The sequence below is a fragment of the Lepidochelys olivacea genome (assembly GCF_965140295.1).
Source record: "Lepidochelys olivacea isolate rLepOli2 genome assembly, chromosome: 7".
NCBI lineage: Eukaryota > Metazoa > Chordata > Testudines > Cheloniidae > Lepidochelys > Lepidochelys olivacea.
The window spans coordinates 123,026,422-123,050,954 of record NC_140417.1 but is presented as its reverse complement, the minus strand read 5'-3'; the positions used below and the strand labels follow the sequence as shown (position 1 = coordinate 123,050,954).

The 24,533-nt window shown below is 52.0% G+C and overlaps 1 protein-coding gene across 9 annotated transcripts in view; it reads right to left on the bottom strand.

Moving 5' to 3' along the window:
- The window catches only part of SEMA4G (semaphorin 4G), a 131,008-nt gene that overhangs the window by 43,317 nt on the left and 63,158 nt on the right, over positions 1 to 24,533 (bottom strand). For all 9 annotated transcript variants that reach the window (XM_084633647.1, XM_084633641.1, XM_084633644.1 and 6 more), the window contains exon 2: positions 17,897 to 18,140. In XM_084633647.1, the coding sequence (XP_084489773.1) occupies positions 17,897 to 18,017 (121 nt within the window). In that variant the 5' untranslated portion in view covers positions 18,018 to 18,140. The remainder of the gene's footprint in view (positions 1 to 17,896; positions 18,141 to 24,533) is intronic.

Sequence of the window (24,533 nt, the reverse complement as noted above, 5' to 3'; positions counted from 1 at the left end):
CAGGGCCAAATCCAACCTCTGGGGAAGACTGCGGGTCAGTGTAACCAGGAGCAACATCTGGCCCAATGGGGGTTGGCCCATGGTAGAGGGATGGGAATGCAGGTCAGGTGACAGGCTGGTGCATTCACTCAACACCTATACAGAGGGCTGGGCCGGAGTCTCCATGGACAGGCAATGGCATAGCCAGGATTCAAATTCTGCTTCCTCCCCAATCCTTTGCTCAGAGCAGCAGCCGACACTGACCGGCAGAGCTGGGTGTTTCCTAAAGGCGGAGAAGCAATCTTGGTCTGATCGGTGTCTAGGGCGCAAGAGAAATAAAACGAGCAGAAGGCAAACAAGCAGGAGGCTGAAAGATCCAGAGATTCCACACGGTGCCTTGCTTACTCAGGATCTAACGAGGCCCGGAGCTACAGAGCCCCAGTCAGCTCCACCGATGTGGATGACGGTCTCTGCTGGCGGATCTGAGTGAGCCTTTAAACAGCCCCATTGGCCTGGTACCAAGGCAGTCGCCCCAGGAAGGAGCTGTCATCCCTGGGACCTGTCTGCCTGCTGATAACACACCCAGTGGGTCCAGAGACCAGAGCTGGACAACGGAGCCCTTGGCTTGGATGCTGGGGTCCGCCCCAGGTTGGCCATGCTCTGTGGCCTGGGGATAAAACCGGTTGATGATGGGTCCAGGGGGTTGGGTGACCATAGCACAAAAGGCTCCATCATGACTGATCCCCAGAGAGGCCCTGGCTAAGAAGGCCTGGAGCCTACCGTCCCCCCTTACTGGCAGCAGACTGGGCCCTGGGGCGGGGTAAAGCACAGTGCCAGGACATGGGGGAGGGAAGAAAGCTTGCTGGGGGTGGGGGGGGTCTGTGCTGTACCTGTCCCAGGGGAGGGCAGAGGAGCAGGTTTTCACTCCAGCAATGGAGAAGAGGGAGGAATCTGCAAGGACGCTTTTCCCCAGCAGCTTCCAGCCTGACCCAGTTTTGCTTTCTGCAGTGAAACCAGGTCTCGGGAACGGCTGCGTGCAGGACCCAGGCACGGTCTGATTGTGCATGTGGCCTTGATAAGGATTTTTACGCAGTTGCCGATGGAGTCAAACGATGGTGCCGCCCCGAGGGAGCAGAGAAGCTGGCTCCCTTAGCACAGATCCCACAGGCAGGAGCTCTCCCTGGGTCCTCGTTCCACCTCTTCCCCCTCTCTGCCCTGCTGCAGCGACCAAGCGGAGGAGAGAGCTCAGCTGATCAGAGGAAGGGAGGGCTGTGTTGCACTCCCAGTACACAGGTGGGCTGGATGATAGTGCCCTTCACAGTCACTTTAGAGGAAGGGAAGCCCAGGCTGCTGTGAGTGGATCCCAGCCTGGGCTCACCACCACGCTCGCACAGAGCCAGAGGAGCATTTCTGTTTTTAGAGTGAGCTCTTGGATCCCCCCCGAAAGCGACTGACCCGGCGTAAAACACACAGCAATGTCCCAACCCCAAGGGACGCTCGCTCCCCTTCTCGGTGGGCAATAAGCTCATCACTGCAAGGGCAAGAGACACAGCTGGCCCGGCCCAGCCCACAGGTTTGCTGAGCCTTCCTCCAAAGGGTTAACGGGGACTTCGAGTGTTATTGTCCTGGAAAACAGCCGAGCAGCGCCCCTCCCTGCACAGGACAGCTGGCAGCTGGTCACACACCTGGGGCCGGGTGTGTGCTACAGAGTTAGGCTGGCATAGCTCTGCCGGCCAGGGGTGTGAAAAAATGACACCCCGAACCGCCATAACTGCTGGCAAAATTCCCAATGGAGACGTAACTATGCCAGCAGAAGAGCACTTCCAACAGCGGCCTGACATCGGGTTCGGGGAGGTGGGGCAGCTGTGCCAGCAGCTGCCTTACGGTTCATCTACACTAAGGGGCTCTGCCAGAGTCAGGCCTTAGCGACGGGCAGACGCCGGTCCTCAGAGAGGGGAGAAGCATCGGGCGAAGCAATGCTTGGGGGGAGGAGGGGCAGCACGGAGCTCGAGGAGGGGCAGAGCTGGCCTGGCCAGATGAGGGCTGCAATGCACTTGGGGGTGACGTGGCAGATGGGCTGCAGCGCTGGGTGACACACTTCCACGATGGCGCAGGGGCCCCAAAACATACATCGCAGGCGGCTTCGCTGGTCCCGCAAGCCACAGATGCAGGACAGACCGCCACAGCGGGGCTGCGTGGTGGCCCTGCGCCAAGCCCCGCTTCGGCGCGCGCCAGCCAGGGAGAGGGAGAAGCCGGTTTACTCCACAGAATCCTGAATTCTTCTGTGGAGGAACGGGGCCGAGGCCTGACAGTGGCCGGTTCACGTCTTGGCAGGGGCCCATGCGAGCAGTGGTCGGCCACGGCACACCCAGCCGGGCTCTGGCAGTGACAGGAGTGAGCCAGAGGGCCCCAGAGTGCACCTGGAGCTCATGGAGGGGAGGCGGACGCGAGTGGAAAGCAGTTTCTCCCTGCCCCCATCAGCTTCTTCCCCGAGGCGCGAGAGAGTCGGTCACCTGGGCTGTACGTGTAGAACTCCAGGGACCGGCGTCCTCCTCGCCCTTCCCAGCCAGGCCCAGCGGCAGAGGACCCACCTGCGGCGTCCGTGGCACAGAGGCAGCAGCCGGGGGGTGGGATTTCAGGGCAACGCAAGGGTTGAAGCGGAGCCAGGCTTTTATCAAAGTGCTAAGTTCCCTTTCCCACTGTGCCCGCCCTGCAGAAGGCAGAGAACAGCCGTGGCGCGGGGACATGCAGAGTCAGTGCCCTGAACGGTCAGTCTATTCTGAGCCCCTTGCTGGACTTCACGCTCCTTCTGATCACCCCACATCAGAGCCCAGTGGGCACGCCGATTCCAGCCCAGCTTGCTTTGCCACCTTCATTCACCAGGCCGCCTGCCCCCAGCACTCCCACCCGTGCTCCAGGAGCACTGGCAGGAGGAGACAGGTCCACAGCAATTATCCCCCTGCCCAGAGCACACAGCAATGGGGCCAGCTCCTACGGGGCTCCCGTACTGCATCCAAAGGAAGGAGGAGCTACATCTGGGAGGTCCCAGGGTGTGGTACAGAGACCAGCAACATTCTCCTCCACTCTCCGGATAAGAATCCCCGTAGATGGCACATCCCCTACTCCCTTGGGAGAGACTATTCCCCAGGCTACCTGAGATCTGAGTTCAACACTGGCCTCTGAAACCAGATTTTCCCCTGGAGGGTGCTCAGAACCTCTGGGGGAAAAATTCAGGCTCCTTATGACTTGGGATGTGGTCACCTACATCCTCAAGTCATTGCCCAAGGGGCTCAGACACCACAGCTGGTGAAGAGGGCCCAGCTGCAATGGATCTGGGATGAGGTCCACCAGCGGGATCGGGCCCACGGTCCCTATGATCTTCATAAGAACAGCCATCCTGGGTCAGATCAATCATCTGTCTAGCCCAGTATCCTGCCTTCCAATGGTGGCCAATGCCAGACGCTTCAGAAGGAATGACCAGAACCGGGCAATTATCAAGTGATCCATTCCCTGTCATTCTGTCCCAGCATCTGGAAGTCAGAGGTTTAGGAACACCCAGAGCACAGGGTTACACCCCTGACCATCGTGGCTAATAGCCATTGACCGATCTAGCCTCCATGAACTTTCTAATTCTTTTTTGAACCCAGTTACATTTTAGGCCTTCATAACATCCCCTGGCAATGAGTTCCACAGGTTGACTGTGCGTTGTGTGAAAAAGTACTGTTTGTTTTAAACCCTGTTGCCTATTCACTGGGTGACCCCTGGTTCTTGTGGTATGTGAAGAGGTAAATAACACTTCCCTATTCACTTCCTCCACACCTGTCATGATTGTATAGACCTCTATCATATCCCCCCTTCGTCGTCTCTTTTCCAAGGTGAACAGTCCCAGTCTTTCAAAACTTTCCTCATACAGAAGCTGTTCCATCCCCCCGATCATTTTTGTTGCCCTTCTCTGCATCTTTTCCTATTGTAATATATCCTTGTCAAGATGGGACGACCAGAACTGCACTCAGCTGCTTCAGAGAGTGGCTAATTCTGGCAGCTGTTTGAGTCCAAAGGAAATCTCCGAAAGCCTAGGCAGCCCATTAAGCACCCTCTAACTTTGATAACCCAGGGCACTGCTGAGCTGCCGTATTTCAGGCAGCTAAGCTCACTGCAAGAAGAGCTGAAAGCTTTCCTGTTTGCCACAATTGTGGCACATGTATATTGGAGCCCCAAGAGTTAGAGATTAGCTTTACCCTTCCTTCCCTCTGCTCACCTTACAGGGATGCAGCCTACAGTGCAAGAGGCAATTTAACAGGCCTGGTAAAGTTAGACGGAACCACTCCAAAACATTGTAGGCCTAAAAGCAAACCTGCCCTGCGCCCCTCTTGCTGTCTCACAGCTTCCACCTGGCCGCAGGAAGATTGTAGAATAATTGGAAAATGATCTTCCGTCAGGGAGTTTTAAAATGTATTTCCCTGCAGAGGTTCGGAAAGGCCCCCTCCAAACACAGCAGTGTGTCAGATTGAACTGGGCGCTAAGACAGTGAGAAACCAGCTGGGAAAAAATCCAGAATTGTGCTCCACACCTGAAGCATCCATCTGTTCCAAAATGGGCCTCTGTTTGCACCTGCAGTCAACTGCATCCCAAGTCGGCACAGCAGGAAGCTAACGCTTCAGCACACGGATTCAAGAATCAATAAGAAAGGAAGTTGTGGGTCACATACTCCACCTTACCCTGCTGGGGAGGTCAGCCATTCTGCACCGGCCCACCTGGGTACTTGGATCAGTACCCATTCTGCACCAGCCCACCTGGTACTTGGTACCCATTCCGCAACAGCCCACCTGGTACTTGGTACCCATTCCGCACCGGCCCACCTGGTACTTTTTGGGGCATAGAAGTTCATCTCAACCACTTCACCGTCACTAGTCAATAAGACCCATCTTTGTCCCACCTCTACCTTGCTGGCCATCTAGCTATCCCTTGCAGGTCCAATGCCTCTTGTTTACAGAACCTCAGATTGCGCTGGTCCCTCGTCCATAGAAAGGGCCCTGCTTTCCACCCATCCTTCTGCCCAGCACAGCTGAACTCCATGGCAAAAGTCAAAAACAGCTGTGGGGCCCACGGCAGAGAAGCACGTATAGACCTACCCTACAGGGAAGTCCAGGATTATTATTCCTCAAATGGTGCATTCTCTCGCTCCCTCTTCCCTGAATCCGTGCTAGGGCAGCTATATTTCCAGTGCCTGAGGCACACGCAGGGCCCCCCCCAACCCACATTCTGATCTGTTACAAATTTCCCGCAGCATTGCTCAATTCGGACTTCAATGAATTTACTCTGAATTTATCCCAGAGTCTCCCGGACCAGAATTTATGAATCGACCCCCTCTGCATTTAACACAGGATACATTCCATAAAGAGGGTCACATCTGCAGCATAAGCCACAGCGTCCAGATCTTCAGTCTAGACCAGTATTTCCTGATCCCCAGGGGAGGCTGCCTGATGGGGTCATGGCTTTTTAACACATTTAGATGCATCACAGGGGGACTCCTGGCCAAACACAGGGCTGGAAAGCCTCTTCCCCTCCGGCTGCAGCTGCAAACCTCCCCTTGGGCTTCCCGCCTGAAACGAGCCCTTTCAGCAGCTCTAGCGAGCAGAGGTGACGGGGGCCAGCCCAGGTGGGGAGCTGTGGTGCTGCAAGGGGCTGTTTTTAGAGACTGTCACGTTTAGCCCGCAGCACAGGGGCTTCAGATGATGCTGGTGAGCAACGAGGAGCAGCTCTGAAGAGCTGGGTCGAAAGCTGGTGGCTACAAGATGGAGCTGTCCTCAGAGGGAGGAAGTAGGGCAAGACCTTCAGGGAGGCAGGAAAGGGGGTGGGGTGCAGCGGCCCCTGACCATCAAGAAACACATAGACTGTTTTTTACCTGAAAGAGGGTGACTGTAACTTTTCACACTCTCTCCCCAACCTCTCCATCCTCCTCCTCAAAGGAAACCTGGGCAGCACCTTCAAAAGACCAGCTGCGGGGCTCAGGCCTCATCCACACTTCAAACGCGACAGCGGCCCAGCTGCGGTGCTTAGTGTAGACGCTCCCTACGCCAACGGGGTTTCGGGGAAGGTCTCCCAGCAGCCTGGGCAATCCACCTCCCCGAGAGGAGAGAGCCAGAATGACGGAAGAATTCTTGTGTCGACCTAGTGCTGTCCGCGCTGGGAATTAGGTCTGCTTAACTGCTTTGCTCAGGGTATGGATTTTCACACCCCTGAGCACCGTGGCTGGGTCGATGGAATTTTCTAGGGTAGACCAGCCCGTAAATTCATAACTGCCAGGCCCCAAAAGCCATGGACTCAGTTGTGACGCTGGTTTACCAGCTCATCACAACAATCTGAATCACACTAACTCTCCTTTCTCCCGGGGCAGCAGGAGGGTTAACTGCCCACTTCACTCTGAATGGTCTCTTGCAACCCGTGCAACTCCTTATGCTTCACAGAGCACGTCTACACTACAAGCTTAATTCAAGCTTTGTTAGGTCGATTAACAGCCGCTGAAGTAATTATTTTGGTGGCTGATGTCCACACTACCCTTCTGTCCTCACCAGGAGCGCTTCCACCCACAGAAGAGGGGTGGGGTGCGGGGGGCTGAGAGCCAGGGCTCAGCTCTGCATAGCTCCCTGCTGGGAGCCCAGCTGTCCCCGGGCCGTCATGCCTTCCTGCTCCTAGCTGGGAGCGAGGTGGGAAGCCTCCTGGAGCTACTCACCTCGGCGGGGAGATCCTCGAGGGCAGGTGTGGGCACCATGCGCTCATCACACAGCTCCTTGGGAGATCTGACTAGCCCTGGGGGATCCCTCCTGGCAGAAGAGGTGGATTCCCGGGGAACCTTAGAAGAACAAACAAGATGGAGGAGAGAAGCCCTAGCTCCAAAAGACAGAGTTGTGAGACGAGAGGAAACACGCCAAGATGACTCGGGACCCCGTTATTGTTTCAAGGCCCTCGTTACACCGTTCCCAAGCCTAGAGAGCAGGCTCAGCTCCCTCGTTCGGATGGAATTTAACTCCTCTCTGATCCAGGCCACGAGCCCGCCATTGTGGTAATTCAGGGCGAGACCCAGTGATGCACGGTGTATCTCGCTGTGCCGTGGGCTGCACCCACAATACTCCTGGAATGGCCCCCATGCTCCTCCTGACCACCCAGCTCCTTCAGGAGCCATCCCCTCTGCCCAGATCTCGGGCTCCCCGCACCCAGAGGACAGGGAAAGAAGCACTCACTCCACACGCACTATGGAGAAAAACCCCAGACAGGGACCAATACGGGTCTGGATTTCTCTCCTCCCCAGTGACCACGTCCCTGATCCCCAGAACTTCTGTTTCAAGAGAGATTCTGTGGATTCCACAGGGTCTGAACATGCCTGGGTGGCCAAGAGGCCATGAACTCACAAATCCACAGTTATGGGCTATTCCAACTTCTAGCCAGGCCCCAGTATGGGCGTAAGGAGCCGCCCTGGTACAAAGCTGCCCGCCATGAAACGCCACCAAGCCAGTGTGGAGCCATTTCACTTTTGTGCTCCGATTCGGGGAGTGGTTCTAGGATTCCAAAGATCACCAGGGATGGAACCAAATCAGGTAAGATGAGGTGGCTTCAGCCCTGCCCCGCACTGTTCCCCTCTCGGTGTGGCCCCTGCAGCTGTCAGGAGAGGGCAGAGCCAGGGAGCTCAAAACACCCCAACACAAGCAGGTTCCCGGGAACGTGTGGTCTCCAACTGTTTATATTCTGCACGTAAGTGTTCTGTACAAGCACCGCTATTCACAGGCCTCAGATTGACACAGGGACACACACCCGTGGTTTGCAGATTTGCATCTTAAGACGCTGTTCTGTCGAAGTGTGAAGAATATCTTAGCACCTCCCGTGGTCTCTCTCCCCCCAGTGCGTGCCAGGCGCACACCGGGGGTGTATGGGAGGAGTCTCACACCCACACACACGTACGTCGAGTGCATGCTTATGTCTAGGGGCTGGACTGGCTCCGTCCTCAGTGGTTCACCAAGCCAGGCCTTTATTTTAGAAGTGAATGTCTTGTCTCTAGCCCGCAGGTCACACGCGCAAAAAAGCCTTCAAAAGGGGAAGGGACACAGGGACCCCTGCTGGAGTGTGCAGCACCGGCTGGTGCAGCGAGACGGGGTGTCGGTGCACAGCCCCCCCCCGTGCCAGAGTTACTGGAGGTTGTCCCCCGGCTCGGTTTCACTGCTGCTTAGAGCGTGCAGGGGAGGCCGCGAATGGCCGGGACAGGAAGATCTAGGAGCACCGTCTCATGGTGCGGGAACAAACCACCACCTTCCTCCCCCACCCCGCGTGGCTCCTGTGTGCAGCCAGAGCCCTTTGTCCCCTGACTCACAGCGGTCTGGGGAAACCCAGAGACGTGCTAAATGCTTCACACTAGATGACGTGACATTCTGGGGACACAGTGACCTCGGAGGAAAGAGATTCCACGCAGCTATCTGCTCCCATCCCTTGCGGGGGGAGAGCAGTCACCTGCGCCGTGACACGCTGGCCCAGGGCAAAGCCCTTTCAAACGAAATGGGCGAACGGCAGCGGGCGGCACGGGCCGTGTTCAACAGGCCTGGAACCGCAGGGCGGGCTGCTGATCACGCCGGCGGTGCTTGGCCAGAGCGACAAATGGCCAGCTTGCGCTAGGATTAGCTCCAGCCACTCCCACCGGTTCTGCATTTCATGGAGTGCCAAATACAGCCGAAAACTGAAGAGCCGCGCTAATGCAGCGAGAGGCAGCGTAGCCTAGTGGCTAGGTCACTGGACCCAGACCCGAATTCCAGTCCCAGCTTTGCTACTGACCTGCTGGGTGATCCTGAGCGGACAAGTCACATCCCCTCCCCTTGTCTTACAGCCAACTGGCAAAGGGGCTCCAGGAATATCCGGGTTCTGGTCTTTACACTCTGGTGGGGCCTCTAGATGCTATTGCAATAAAAAGTGACCCCAAAACACACGCACCCCCACGCACTTCCCTGGGAAGGAAACGTCCTTATTTTGCCAATTGCTCGGGGTTGTGGCAGGTACAGAGATCTCTAGACAGCTTAGGGTGACCGGATAGAAAGTGAGAAAAATCGGGATGGGGTGGGGTAATAGGCACCTATATAAGAAAAAGCCCGGAATATCTGGGCCATCCCTATAAAATCGGGACACCTGGTCACCCTAAGACAGTCTGACTCAGTGAAGGAAAACAAGTACGTTCCGGTTTCCCAAACCTCACTGGGAGGGTGGGGTGGATTGAGAGCCATGTACAGAGACGAACAATCCAAACAGAGTGGGGACGCTTGGAACAATCTTTCAGACGTGAGGCGAACGCCCCAGAATCCGCTCGCTAATTCATGCCCACACCTGCCTGTCTGCTCCAAGCCTAGGCGATGGAGGTGACTGTCTAATAAGAAGAATTCCTAGCTCTTATAGAGCTGTCTCTCGTCAGATCTCAAAGCGCTTTACAAAGGAGGTTGGAGGCATTATCCCCATTTTACAGATGGGGAAACTGAGGCACAGAGAGGTACAGTGACTTGCCCGCAATTACTCCACAGGCCAATGGCAGAGCCAGGAATAGTACTCAGGTCTCTTGAGTCCCAGTGCCCTCCCCACTAGGCTATACTGCCCAACAATACCTGTGAACACAACACACACAGGCAGGAACACCCGCCAAAGCTCCAAAGAGCCATGGCGAATCCCAAGCACTGCCCATGGCTGCAAGCTTGCACCCAGATCATGAAAGCACAATACGGGCTCTGCTGGGTGGACAGGTCCACGCTAAGTGGATTTTAATCACCTGGTGTGTTGGGCTTATTTGAAAAGCCTCCAGAGCGCCATTCAAACACTATTAATTGCCAATCTCTCTTAATGCGTGCAACATGCCCGCACTGTCTCCGTGCCATGGTGGGACGCTCGCCCAGCTGCTAGAGCCCATCGTTCAGACACCAGCCACAGCCACTTAACTTCCTCATCTGGGACCTGCCAGACGGATCCCACACAAGCTGACAGTCATCATCAAGTGAAAAGGCAAACCAGCTCGTTTCTCTCCTCCCGCCCCGGGCCTTCCTGCTCTGCTAGGTCTGTAGCTGCATCTTCCTTTGCAAACCCACGCTGGGCAATCCAGGGCACGCGACATCACGGCTGCAGAGTTAAGCGGCAGCCCAGGAAAGCATTATGGTTCCTACAGCAACCCAGCTCCCTGAACCTGGGGGGGGGGGGGCGGGTTTGCAATCAAATCAGCAGGCTAGATGAGTGAGGAACATGCTAAAGCCCAGCTAGCTGGAAAGAAACAACACACAGGCGACCTTGGGCCACCACTTTTAACGATGTCGCCAGCTGATTCCACGCATCGAAGCATGAGCCTCGACTGCCAGGTGCAAGGGACACAGGCCTGTCAGCTCAGGGCCTCTACGGGGGCCACAATTCCTCGCACGCGCTCGGCCCAAACCAGCATGCTCAAAACCAGCAGCGTGGATGTTGCGGCGCGGGCTGCGGCTTGGGGTGGCCACCCAAGTTCCCGTCAGCCTGAGCTTGGGTAGCTAGCCTGAGCCGGCCCCCCCGCTGCAACGGTGCCCCGGCTATTTTGAGCAGAGCGGAGCTGGTGCGAGTCTGTCTGCCCGGGCTGGGAACTGCAGCGTAGACGTGCCCTTGGCTGCTGGAGGAACAAAGGCACACTGCTAGCGTGCGCAACGGGGCCAAAGTAAGCAGACTTTGGGTGCCCGGTCAGTAGATCTGACCGGACATTGTCAGGTCCCCTTTTTGGCCAGGCTTTCCAGTCGAAAACCGGTCACCCGGCAACCCTACCAGGGCCATCTTAGCAAAGTTTTTGGCATTTCATTTCCTAGGATTTCTTTTCAAAGGTAGGACTGCAGGTAACCCCAGGATTTCTTGCTCTTTGGGGTGCATGGGCTTTTCGTCAGCTCTCCTGGATGTCCTGGGCTTTGGCCAGGAAGGACTCTTCTGCGTGGAGCAGTAAGAGTTATCCCCCCGAATCGCGCCAGGTGTCCCAGCAGCAGCTCAACCCAGGCAGGCAAAGTGCACAGATCATCAAAGGGGGAGGGAGCTCGTCCAGGCTCTGCTCAAAAGCTCCACCGATACCCACTGACCGTGCACAGAAATTATTCTTCACCCCTGCATGTTCTCGCGCCCCGCCATCATCTAGCAAACCATGTGCTCCTGGAGGGCGGGGCCCAGCCCACTTTGGCTGAAGCCTTGTTAAAAATAATGCATTCGGATTTTCTTTTCGAAAAAGCATCACAAGAAGGGAGCCCTCCCCCAACCCGCAACTTCCCCTCCTGCAGGAAGAGGTGAAGGATTTTAGTGTGTAGTGGCTCAGGCTCTTGGGGGTGATCTTGGGCTACTCCTTTCCCCTCTCTGTGCCACATCAATACATTTTTGGAAACTTTTAAAACACCACGATAACAGAGGCTCCCCCGAAGAAAAACAAAAAACGGTGAGAAGGCCAAAAAACCACCCCCCTAGCAAAACAGAGTAAAAGAGGCAAAAAGACATCCTTTCAAAACGGGAAGTCAAAATCCTACTGAGGAAAACAGAAAGGACCCTAAACTCTGGCAAGTCAAGTGTAAAAGTATAATTAGGCAGGCCCAAAAAGAATAGAAGAGCAACGAGCACAACTAAGAGCAGATTTTTTAAAGTACATCTGAAGCAAGAAGCCTGCCAAACAGTCATTAGGCCCACTGCACAATCGGGGTGCCAAAAAGCACTCGGGGAAGACAAGGCCGTTGCAGAGAAGCTAAATGAATTCTCTGCATCGTTCTTGACGGCTGAGGAGAGGAGGGAGATACCTGTACCTGAGTCCTTCTTTTTTGGTGACAAATCGGAACAACTGTCCCAGATTGAGGTGTCAACAGAGGAGAATTTGGAACAAACTGGAATTACCATGTAATTTAAGACACCCCGACCAGATGGGATTCACCCCCAAAGTTGGAAGGAACTCTAATATGAAACTGCAGAACTACTAACAGGGGTACGTAACCTATTGCTTAAATCAGCCTCTGTATCAGATAACTGGAGGGCAGCTAATGTAACCCTGGTGTCAGAGTAGCCGCCGTGTTAGTCTGTATCTGCAAAAAGAACAGGAGGACTTGTGGCACCGTAGAGACTAACCAATTTATTTGAGCATGAGCTTTCGTGAGCTACAGCCCACTTCATCAGATGCATAGAATGGAACACATAGTAAGAAGATAGATATATACACACAGAGAACATGAAAAGGTGGAGTAAGAGGCTAATTAATTAAGATGTGCTATTATCAGCAGGAGAAAAAAAAACTTTTGTAGTGATCATCAAGATGGCCCATTTAGACTCCTCCTGAAGGTTGAAACAACAGACTGGACTTCTACATAGAGTGCTTCCGTCGACTTGCATGGGCTGAAATTGTGGAAAAGCAGCATCACTTGCCCTATAACCTCAGCCGTGCTGAACACAATGCCATCCACAGCCTCAGGAACAACTCTGACATCATAATCACAAAGGCTGACAAAGGAGGTGCTGTCGTCATCATGAATAAGTTGGAATATGAACAAGAGGCTGCTCGGCAGCTCTCTAAATTCACATTCTACAGGCCATTATCCTCTGATCCCACTGAGGGTTACCAAAAGAAATTACACCATCTGCTCAAGAAACTCCCTGAAAAAGCACAGGAACAGATCTGTGTAGACACATGCCTAGAACCCCAAGCAGGGGTATTCTATTTGCTACCCAAGATCCATAAACCTGGAAATCCTGGATGCCCCATCATCTCAGGAATTGGCAGGATTGTCTGGCAATGTAGACTCTCTCCTCAGGCCCTATGCTACAAGCACTCCTAGCTATCTTCGAGACACCACTGACTTCCTGAGGAAACTACAATCCATCGGTGATCTTCCTGAAAACACCATCCTGGCCACTATGGATGTAGAAGCCCTCTACACCAACATTCCACACAAAGATGGACAACAAAGCATCAGGAACAGTATCCCCAATAATGTCACGGCAAACCTGGTGGCTGAACTTCATGACTTTGTCCTCACCCACAACTATTTCACATTTGGAGACAACTTATACCTTCAAGTCAGCCGCACTGCTGTGGGTACCCGCATGGCCCCACAGTGTGCCAACATTTTTATGGCTGACTTAGAACAACGCTTCCTCAGCTCTCGTCCCCTAATGGCCCTACTCTACTTGCGCTATATTGATGACATCTTCATTGTCTGGACCCATGGAAAAGAAGCCCTTGAGGAATTCCACCATCATTTCAACAATTTCCATCCCACCACCAACTTCAGCCTAGACCAACAAGCGGTCTATTTCCTGGACACTACAGTGCTAATAAGCAATGGTCACATAAACACTACCCTATACCAGAAACCTGCTGACCGCTATACTTACCTACATGCCTCCAGCTTCCATCCAGGACATACCACACGATCCATTGTCTACAGCCAAGCTCTAAGATACAACCGCATTTGCTCCAATCCCTCAGACAAACACCTAAAAGATCTCTATCAAGCATTCTTAAAACTACAGTACCCACCTGCTGAAGTGAAAAAACAGATTGACAGAGCCAGAAGAGTACCCAGAAGTTGCCTACTACAGGACAGGCCCAACAAAGAAAATAACAGAACGCCACTAGCCGTCACCTTCAGCCCCCAACTAAAACCTCTCCAGCGCATCATCAGAGATCTACAACCTATCCTGAAAAATGATCCCTCACTCTCACAGATCTTGGGAGACAGACCAGTCCTCGCTTACAGACAGCCCCCCAACCTGAAGCAAATACTCACCAGCAACCACACACCACACAACAAAAACACTAACCTAGGAACCTATCCTTGCAACAAAGCCTGATGCCAACTCTGTCCTCATATTTATTCAAGTGACACCATCATAGGACCTAATCACTTTAGCCACACCATCAGGGGCTCGTTCACCTGCACATCTACCAATGTGATATCTGCCATCATGTGCCAGCAATGTCCCTCTGCCATGTACATTGACCAAACCGGACAGTCTCTGCTTAAAAGAATAAATGGACACAAATCTGACACCAGGAATCATAACATTCAAAAACCGGTAGGAGAACACTTCAACCTCTCTGGCCACTCAGTAACAGACTTAAGGGTGGCAATTTTGCAACAGAAAAGCTTCAAAAACAGACTCCAACAAGAAACTGCTGAGCTTAAATTAATATGCAAACTAGATCCCATTAACCTGGGTTTGAATAGGGACTTTGAGTGGCTGGGTCATTACACATATTGAATCTATTTCCCCGTGTTAAGTATCCTCACACCTTCTTGTCAACTGTCTAAATGGGCCATCTTGATTAGCACTACAAAAGTTTTTTTCTCCTCCTGATAATCATCTTAATTAATTTGCCTCTTATCCACCTTTTCATGTTCTCTGTATGTATATAGAAAAGGAGGACTAGTGGCACCTTAGAGACTAACCAATTTATTTGAGCATGAGCTTTCGTGAGCTACAGCTCACTTCATCGGATGCATTCAGTGGAAAATACAGTGGGGAGATTTATATACACACAGAACATGAAAAAATGGGTGTTACCATACACACTGTAAGGAGAGTGATCACTTAACATGAGCTATTACGAGCGGGGGTGGGGGGAGAGAAAACCTTTTGTGGTTTTAATCAAGGTGGGCCATTTCCAGCAGTTAACGGGAACGTTGGAGGAGCAGTGTGTGTGTGTGGGGGGGGGTGTTCCTGTTAACTGCTGGAAATGGCCCACCTTGATTATCACTATAAAAGGTTTTCTCCCCCGCCCTCCCTCCCCCGCTCTCCTGCTGGTAATAGCTCATCTTAAGTGATCACTCTCCTTACAGTGCATATGGTAACACCCATTGTTTCATGTTCTGTGTGTATATAAATCTCCTCACTGTATTTTCCACTGCATGCATCTGATGAAGTGAGCTGTAGCTCACGAAAGCTTATGCTCAAAGAAATTGGTTAGTCTCTAAGGTGCCACAAGTACTCCTTTTCTTTTTGCGAATACAGACTAACACGGCTGTTACTCTGAAACCTGTATGTGTGTGTGTATATATATATATCTTCTTACTATATGTTCCATTCTATGCATCCGATGAAGTAAACTGTAGCCCACGAAAGCTTATGCTCTAATAAATTTGTTAGTCTCTAAGATGCCACAAGTCCTCTGTTCTTTTTAATATAACACTGATTTTTTAAAAAGGCTCCAGAGGCTATCCTGGCAACTACAGGCCAGTGAGCCTAACTTCAGTATCAGGCAAGTTGGTTGAAACTATAATAAAGAACAGAATTCTCACACACACAGATGAACACAATATGCTGGGGAAGAGCCAACATGGCTTTTGTAAAGGGAACTTACGCCTCACCAATCCATTAGAATTCTTTGAGGGGGTTGACAAGCATGTGGACAAGGGGGATCCAATGGATATAGTGTACTTGGACTTTCAGAAAGTTTTTGGCAAGGTCCCTCACCAAAGGCTTTTAAGCAAAGTAAGCAGTCATGGGATAAAAAGGAAGGTCCTCTCATGGATCAGTAACTAGTTAAAAGACAGGAGACAAAGGGTAAGAATAAATGGTCACTTTTCAGAATGGAGAGAGGTAAATAGCAAGGCCCGCCAGGGACCTTTACTGGGACCAGCACTGTTCACCATGTTCATAAATGATCTGGAACAAGCAGTAAACCGTGAAGTGGCAAAGTTTGCAGACAATACAAAATTACTCAAAATAGTTAAGTCCGAAGTTGACTGGGAAGAGTTACAAAAGGAACTCACAAAACTGGGCAACAAAATGGCAGATGAAATTCAATGTTGATAAATGCAAAGTAATGCACGTTGGAAAACATAATCCCAACTACACATATAAAACGATGGGATCTAAAATAGCTGTTACCACTCAAGAAAGAGACCTTGGAGTCATTGTGGAGAGTTCTCTGAAAACATCCACTCAATGTGCAGCGGCCCTCGAAAAAGTGACCAGAATGTTGGGAACCATTAGAAAAGGGATAGATAATAAAACAGAAAAATATCAAATTGCCACTATATAAATCCATGGTACACCCACATCCTGAATACTGTGTGCAGATCTGGTCACCCCCTTTCAAGAAAGGTATGTGAGAATTGGAAAAAGTACAGAGAAGGGCAACAAAAATGATAAGGGGGATGGAACAGCTTCTATATTAGGAGAGATTAATGAGACTGCGACTTTTCAGCTTGGAAAAGAGACCACTGATGGGGGATGTGAGAGAGATCTGTAAAATCATACCGGGTGTGGAGAAAGCGTATGGGGAAATGTTATTTACCCCTTCACATAACACAAGAACCAGGGGTCACTCAATAAAACTAATAGGCAACAAGTTTAAAACAAACAAAGGAAGTATTTCTTCACACAACGTCCAGTCAACTTGTGGAACTCCTTGCCAGGGGATGTTGTGAGGCCAAAACCATAACTGGGTTCAAAAAAGAACGAGCTAAGTTCATGGAGGATAGGTCCATCAATGGCTATTAGCCAGAATGGGTGGGGATGGTGTCCCTAGCCTCTGTTTGCAGAAGCTGGGAATGGGCAAAGGGGGATAGATCCCGTGATGATTGCCAACTCTGTTAGTTCCCTCTGGGGCACCTGGCACTGGGCACGGTCGGAGAACAGGGTGCTGGGCTGGATGGACCTTTGGTCTGACCCAGTCTGGTTGTTCTCATGTACTGGGCTAGACGGACCATTGGCCTGACCCAGTGGTGCCGTTCTTATGTAAAATGGAACAATGACACCAAACTGTTTCGTGGCTAAGGGTTTATAAACATCTCTCTGGTTTTCAAAGCAGTTACACCCTCAGCGATAGATGTGTGAAAAAGCTGGGACCAACCTCTTGGCTCCGAGCCCTGAGCTAAACCCGCTAGCCCACACGGCGCTCATGGGACACTTCCTACTCATCTCAAGCATGAACTTTTAACCAAGCTCTCGGCTTCTCCTGAGCATTCTGCAGGGATATTTCAGTCAACCCTTTTGCGTTGCAAAGAAATTGCTGCAGTTAATTGAAGGTTTTATTTTTCCATGAGAATTGAATTCTCCTTGCTCCATTAGCCTTTAAATTAACGCTGTGCAAATGTTAGCTAATTAATCAGCCCTCGCATCATCCCTGTAAGGTAGAGACTCTTGCCTAGGGTTCACTTCCAAATTCTCGTGAAGTATTTAGCAGCATCTCAGGTGAGATGTCACCAAGCCAGCCCGCAGGGCAAAGGCCAAGCCTTCTTCTGTCTATCCAAGACAACTGCAAGACTCCCACTCCTTTCCGACCTTGCAACCAGGAGTCAGTCCACAGGCTGGGGGCAGATGATTCAGGAGGCTGGATAAACCAGTCCTGCCAAGAAAGCCATGCCATGGTGGGCCTGCGACAACCTATCTGACCACCCTCCAGCTCACCACAGGCGGAATTCACCCCTAGGCAGAGGGGCCAGGACAAGGTTCATGCTCCACCTTATGAGCTGAACTGGGGTTTACATGGGATGGTGGGTGGACCCCAGGCCAGCCCCTCTGCAGAGAAGACAAAATCCTCCCTTCAAGCCCCCGGGAAGGAAGCAGGTGGGGATGTCATAGGGAAGGTCAGTCTAACGCAATTGCTCGGGGAAGCTCTAGCAGCTGGGGGCTGAGCAGAAGCAGCCAGGAACAGGCGGCCTCACCAAAGAGCCTCCATGCTCGAGCGGCTGCGGCCATATGTCCTTGTGCCACGGCAGCCTGGGAAAGGGGAGATGCTGATGTCATCGGCCAGGCAGATGCTGCCGTGCTGACAGCTCCGATCTGGCATGTAGCAATCGGCAGCAGCCCCCAGACAGCATGCAAGGCAGGCTGATGGCTCTCCGAGGAGGTTCCCCCCGCAAGCCCCAACAAGGCCTACCACTCCCGGGGCAGGAGTCAAACCGAGCTTTTTTACCGTTATCGGCGATCGTCATCCTTGGGGTGGCATCCAAATCCACGGCGGATCGTCGAGAGGGGTAGCCCGTTATTGCGGCCGCCAACAGGACCAAGAGGTAACAGGCCATACGGCTTCTCATCTTCCCAGGTGACCGAGGTCGCTGCTCTGCCGACACAAACTCTTTGCCAGTGGATGGGGGCCCAGCTCACAGAGATCGCCCCGCCGGCTCCTGCGTGTCTCACGGCGAACCACGATCGTGCTCCTGAAATACAGAGGAGAAGCTGAGGAGTGGAACACGCCGGTCCTTTCACCTGAGGATCTCAAAGCACTTCCCCAAACATTACGCTTCACAACAGCCCCATGAGACAGGGAATCATAGAACCGGAAGGGACCTTGAGAGGTCACCTAGTCCAGCCCCTGCACTCATGGCAGGACTCAGTAGGCTTTTATCTAGACCATCCCTGGCAGATGTTTGTCCAACCTGCTCTTAAAAATCTCCAATGATGAAGATTTCACAAACTCCCTGGGCAATTTATTCCAGTGCTTCACCACCCTGACAGTTAGAAAGTTTTTCCTAATGACCAACCTAAACCACCTTCACTGTAATTTAAGCCCATTGCTTCTTGTCCTAGCCTCAGAGGTTAATGAGAACAATTTTTCTCCCTCCTCCTTGTAACAACCTTTTATGTGCTTGAAAACTGTTCTCATGTCCCCTCTCAGTCGTCTCTTCTCCAGACTAAACTAACCCAGCTTTTTCAATCTTCCCTCATAGGTCATGTTTTCTAGAATTTTAATCATTTGTGTTGCTCTTCTCTGGGCTTTCCCCAATTTGTCCACATCTTTCCTGCCATGTGGCGCCCAGAGCTGGACACAATACTCCAGTTGTGGCCTAATCAGCGTGGAGTAGAGCAGAAGAATTACTTCTCGTGTCTTGCTTACAGCGTTCCTGCTAAGACAGCCCAGAAGGATGTTCACTTTTTTTGCAACAGTGCTACACTGTTGACTCATATTTAGCTTGTGATCCACTATGACCCCCAGATCCCTTTCCGCAGCACTCCTTCCTAGGCAGTCATTTCCCATTTTGTATGTTTGCAACTGATTGTTCCTTCCTGAGTGCAGTACTTTGCATTTGTCCTTATTGAATTTTCATCCTATTTACTTCAGACCATTTCTCCAGTTTGTCCAGATCATTTTGAATTTTAATCCTGTCCTCCAAAGCACTTGCAACCCCCTCCAGCTTGGTATCATCTGCAAACTTTATAAGTGTACTCTCTACGCCATTATCTAAGTCACTGATGAAGCTATTGAACTGAGCCGGACACAGAACTGATCCGTGCGGGACCCCACTCGTTATGCCCTTCCAGTATGACTGTGAACCACTGATAACTACTCTCTGGGAACAGTTTTCCAACCAGTTCTGCACCCACCTTATAGTAGCTCCATCTAGGTTGCATTTCCCTAGTTTGTTTATGAGAAGTATTATCCCCTGCTGATAGATGGGGAAACTGAGGCAAAGAGAGGGGATGCAATTTACTCCAAGACACAGAATGAGTCAGTGGCAGAGGTAAGTATAGAAACCCAGGAGTTCTGAGCGTCGCCTGCACTAGCCACTACACATCACTCCCTCTGGCTAGGGATTCTGTTCTGATAGGTTCTCCTCTTTCAACGGTATTAATTTGCTACATTTAATAAACATGCACAGCCTGTGGGAAAGACATTCAAACAGAAATGGCACCTTACCAAACCCCAGAAGCCTGCTACCCTCATCAAATCCAAACGCAAAAAGATCTACATCGCTACATTCTCCCACAGGCAAACGGTGGCCCACGTATTACAGAAATCGGAAGATTCCGTGCAGCTGGGTAACAGCTCAGTTACTCATTCTATCTGCATCATAACTACAGCATCTGAAAAGCTTGGGTGCAGCCATTTCCAGAAGAGGTGGTGTGGGAATAAACTGATTTATCCCTGCTCCCCCAGATTTTTTTATGCAAGATGCTAAGATGCACAAACACGTCACATTTACACTGCAATGAATTCGAGAAGGAGAGGATCCTTCGTGTTTTATTATACCTTGCAATCCGAGCACTTCATTTGAAATAATCAAGGTAATAAATATAATTAAAAAGAAGAAGTGGGACTTCCAGCCATCCTTGTGGTACCAGAGTCCCTATTTGCACTCTGCGTCCAGCACAGAGTCCTATGGAATGCATTGGGCATTTAGGGCCAATATTTCAGTCTCGTTTCGGCTAGTTTTTTGTTTTCCTACTGTACTAACCTGCCCCACCTGAAAGAACAAGCTAATCTAGGACCAAATTAAAGCCAAAAAAATCCAAGAGGAAACACTTGAGGGAGCAGGCAGCCTGCGGAACTCCCTGCTGCATGATGTCATGAAGCCTGATCCCAGGTCTGGGTTTTTAGAAGATGCAATGCATTTATTACTAACCCTTGGACCTATCTAAGCCGAGGAGCATTACAGAATTCATGCTTCAGACAGCAACCTAGGTGGAGTCACCCCTCCCGTGTACTGCAATTACCAATTTGCACCCACAATAGATTCCAGTTCAAAGTCTATCTATCCCTTCATGCAATTGGCCCCGGTTCCCAGGGAGATCAGCACACCCTCTACCACTACAATCTCCTAGGTCAGCTCTGAGCTACAGAAACCATGACAACGCCAGCGTGGAGTGTCGGGGAGAAGGGCAGCAGGGAGAACGGTCCCGGGACTGGACAATTTCAGTGCTTTCATTCGCCCTTGCAAGAGACCTCCCTGACTAAAACCTCACCCGCTTCTTAGAGTTAACTGTCCCTGGAAGTGTTTTCCATATGCCATCCACCTGCTCACCCCAGACAGGAGACCCTGGGAACCAACCAAACTGCTTCTACAGGCAGGGAAGGAAGAGACAGAGTTTGGGTGATGTCTCTTTTTAACTGCTCAGGAGGCACTCAGACACTATGGAGATGGGTAACGGATAACACTAATAACCGATTACAAATGGGGGCAAGAAAGAATTAAGTAAGAACACAAGAACGGCCATACTGGGTCAGACCAAAGGTCCATCTAGCCCAGTGTCCTGTCTTCCAACAGTGGCCAATGCCAGGGGCCCCAGAGGGAATGAACAGGACAGGGCAACTTCAAGTGATCCATCCCCTGTCACCCACTCCCAGCTTCTGGCAAACAGAGGCTAGGGACACCATCCCTGCCCATCCTGGCTAATAGTCATTGATGGACCTGCCCTCCATGAATTTACCTAGTTCTTTTTTGAACCCTGTTATATTTTTGGCCTTCACAGCATCCTCCGGCAAAGAGTTCCACAGGTTGACTGTGCCTTGTGTGAAGAAATACTTCCTTGTGTTTGTTTTAAACCTGTTGCCTGTTAGTTTTATTGGTTTGTATGTTATGGGAAAGAGTAAATAACACTTCCCAATTCACTTTCTCCACGCCAGTCATGATTTTATAGAACTCTGTCATATCCCCCATAAGTCGTCTCTTTTCCAAGCTGAACAGCAGGGCCGGCTCCAGCTTTTTTGCCGCCCCAAGTGGCGAAGAAAAAAAGAAAAAAGAAAAACCCAATTGAGCTGACGCCAAATTGCCGCTGAAGAGGAAGAGAGGGAATGGAGGGCTCACCGCCGAAGACCCGGACGTGCCACCCCAATAACGCAAGGAGTGCGCCCCTTTCTATTGGCCGCCTCAGACACCTGCTTCCTTTGCTGGTGCCTGGAGCCGGCCCTGCTAACAGTCCCAGTGGAAGCTCTTCCATTCCCCTAACCATATTTGTTGCCTTTCTCTGTAACTTTTCAAATTCTAAAATACCTTTTTTGAGATGTGGCGACCAGATCTGCACGCAGTATCCAAGATCTGGACATACCAGGGATTTTTATGGAGGCAATATGCTATTTTCTGTCTTATTATCTATCTACAGTATATATATATGTATCATTAGAGGCAGAGCTACTTGCCTAAGGTTCTGGGGAGGTCACTGGAAGAGAACCCAGGTGGTCCCAGACTCCTGCACCAGCCCCCAACTGCGTCTGTGCATGGTGAGGCAAGGTCACCAGGGAAAACCCCTTGAGACAATTTTAGCTCGTTTCCAAGACAGCAAGTTGTGATCACAGCCACACCATGGCGTTGAAGGTGCAATGCCCGATTCATGCCATGCGACGCAGCCGTCGTTAACTGAACACGCTGCAATCGTTAAGCCAAACTAGTTGCAGCAACTTGCTAAACCGTAAGCCAGAGGTGGAAACCATCAGCAAAAATCTTCCCGCTCCCCCCCAAGTGCCGAGCCGTTTTCTAGCAAGTCTAGGGAGAGGTGTGAATTCCTCCTCACACCAAAGCAGAGGGTGAGCATGGCGCGCCAGCTTCCCGATCCCTTTGAGTTTTGCTGCAGCTGGTCTTCTTCCAATTCAGAATATTGTGGCAAGAAACAGGGCCCTCCGGTGCACCTGCCCAGGCTGAAAGAGTGTGGGGAGCAAGGGCCGGCAGACAGCTAGCGACACCCAAGGGAGCAGCTCTGCCCAATGCCTCTGGCTTGAACAGTCACGCTGCTCCGGCTGCGTGAAAGGAAGGATATAGCACTGCGGTTTCCTTATCATCCAGAAACTTACCCAGCCATCCCAAGGGACAGCAAAGCCACTTAGACATGCAGGAGGAAGGAGAGACTTGGCAGGGGCGACCGTTTGTTCCAGCTTTAAGCTTCTAGCTAGCTAAATCGGGAGCAGAGGGCAGCGGGGGACGTGGCAGCTGTGAGCCCCCCATGGAAGACAATCCCATGATACCAGGGCTGTGGGTTAAGTCTCACCTGAAAGACAGCGCCCCCTACTGCCATGCTGCAGGAATACGCCCACTACCTCCCCAGAGGGAAGGCTGCGGCCTGTTGACTGGCACCTCCTGCCACTCTCCCCTGTCTTGCCCCTACAGGTCTCTCTGACCAGCCCTGAACCCGCTTAGGGGAAGCTGCAGAGCTCCGAGGGAGGCCGAGATACTGCAGGAGGCAGCGAGCGATTGCATACATTTCAGGTTCTCTTTCACAACCAGGGGGGTGGGCACAGAGAGGAACAGTAGCCGAGTCAGGCAGCCAGACTCTGTTCTCTTCATTTCACAGCTTCCGAGCTGTTCAGACTCCAATAAAAGCCGTCACCTCTGATCCCTGCCAGCTTTTCAGTGCTCTCCAGCACTGCGAGTAAGTTAGCGAGACTCTCCAAGCTTCTATCGTGGCAGCTTTTCTGTAGGCGTTCTGAGCAATGCCGACTCGTCCCAAAGGATCACAAAGAGCCGGAGCTATCATTTAGCGTCTCTGCGAGCCACCGGTCACAGCAGGAACTCGGTCACTTTAATGATTCAAAGTGAGGGAAGCGCACGTTAGAGGTACCCCTGTACCATCACAGGCCTGGTAGGCTGGCTCGTAGCCAGGCAATTTTACTCTCCGCTTATGTGGCTCAACGGCACTGGCCGTATATAGTTAATCTCTCACCAGCACCTTTCAAAATCCAAACGTGTGTGTGTGTGTGAGAGAGAGATTCACACCTACCACTGACAATGCAGCAGCTGTGTCAGCTGCAGGGATTTTAGGACAGGCAGTGAAATGTTGGCAGGACACAAGGACAGACCACTCCTGAGTGGCCACGGGGGATACAGCAGGGGGTCTCAACTTTTTTCTTTCAGAGGCCCCCCCCAACATGCTATAAAAACTCCACGGCCCACCTGTGCCACAACGCCTGGTTTTCTGCATATAAAAGCCAGGGCCGGCGTTAAGCAGGACAATTCCCCAGGGCCCCATGCGATGGGGACCCCCACAAAGCTAAGAAGCTCAGGCTTCCGCTTCAGCCCCAGGTGGTGGGGGTCAGGGACCTGGGATTCAGCCCCATGCGGTGGGCCTTCGGCTTTCTGCCTTGTGTCTCAGCAAGTCTAATGCTGGCCCTGCTTGGTGGACCCCCTGACACCTGCTCGCGGCCCCCGGATCCCTGGTTGAGAACCACTGGGATATATCATGGCTCCATGTGGTTAGAGCCTTGGGTTTAAGTTTTGCCCAGCAGATGGCACCTGCAGTCTAGCGCCCTGGGCCAGCATGCTGGGGCATCAAGGCACCACTGGCCCGGGTACAGGGCTTTCCCCATTTCAGAGCAGTTCAGCCCTGGATCCTCCATGCCTCTGGGAGGGTCTGTCCCCGTTTCGCAGATAGAGAAGCTGTGACAGAGAGATTCAGCAATCTCCCAAAGCCATGGGGGGAGGCAGGGCAGGTGCTCCTAGTACAATGTTCAGTCGTCCAGTCTTCTGTCCCCATCTACAGTCACCCGCTGCTAGCAGGCTGGCTCTCTCTTGGTCAGACCCTGCTTTTGCTTGCAAGCCAGGGCAGCACGGCCAGCCCCTACAGTTTCTAGAGATTTTAGGCGTAGGTTAGAGACCTCCATCCCCTGCAAGAAGTGTTATGGAGAAAGATTTCCCAGCCTGCCACCAGAGCCTCTGGAGCAGAGGGGAGACCATGGGACAGGAGGGGTTGGTTCCTGTTACTGGCTGGGAATCCATCTGCTTCAGAATGGGAAGCAGGAGAGGCTTGGCTTTCAGGTCCCTCCAGTCTCTCCCCATGACTGATCCCCACAAGGTATGGCTTTCCTCTTGGGTTTGTGGTCCCTTCCAGCCGTAAACTCTGTGCCT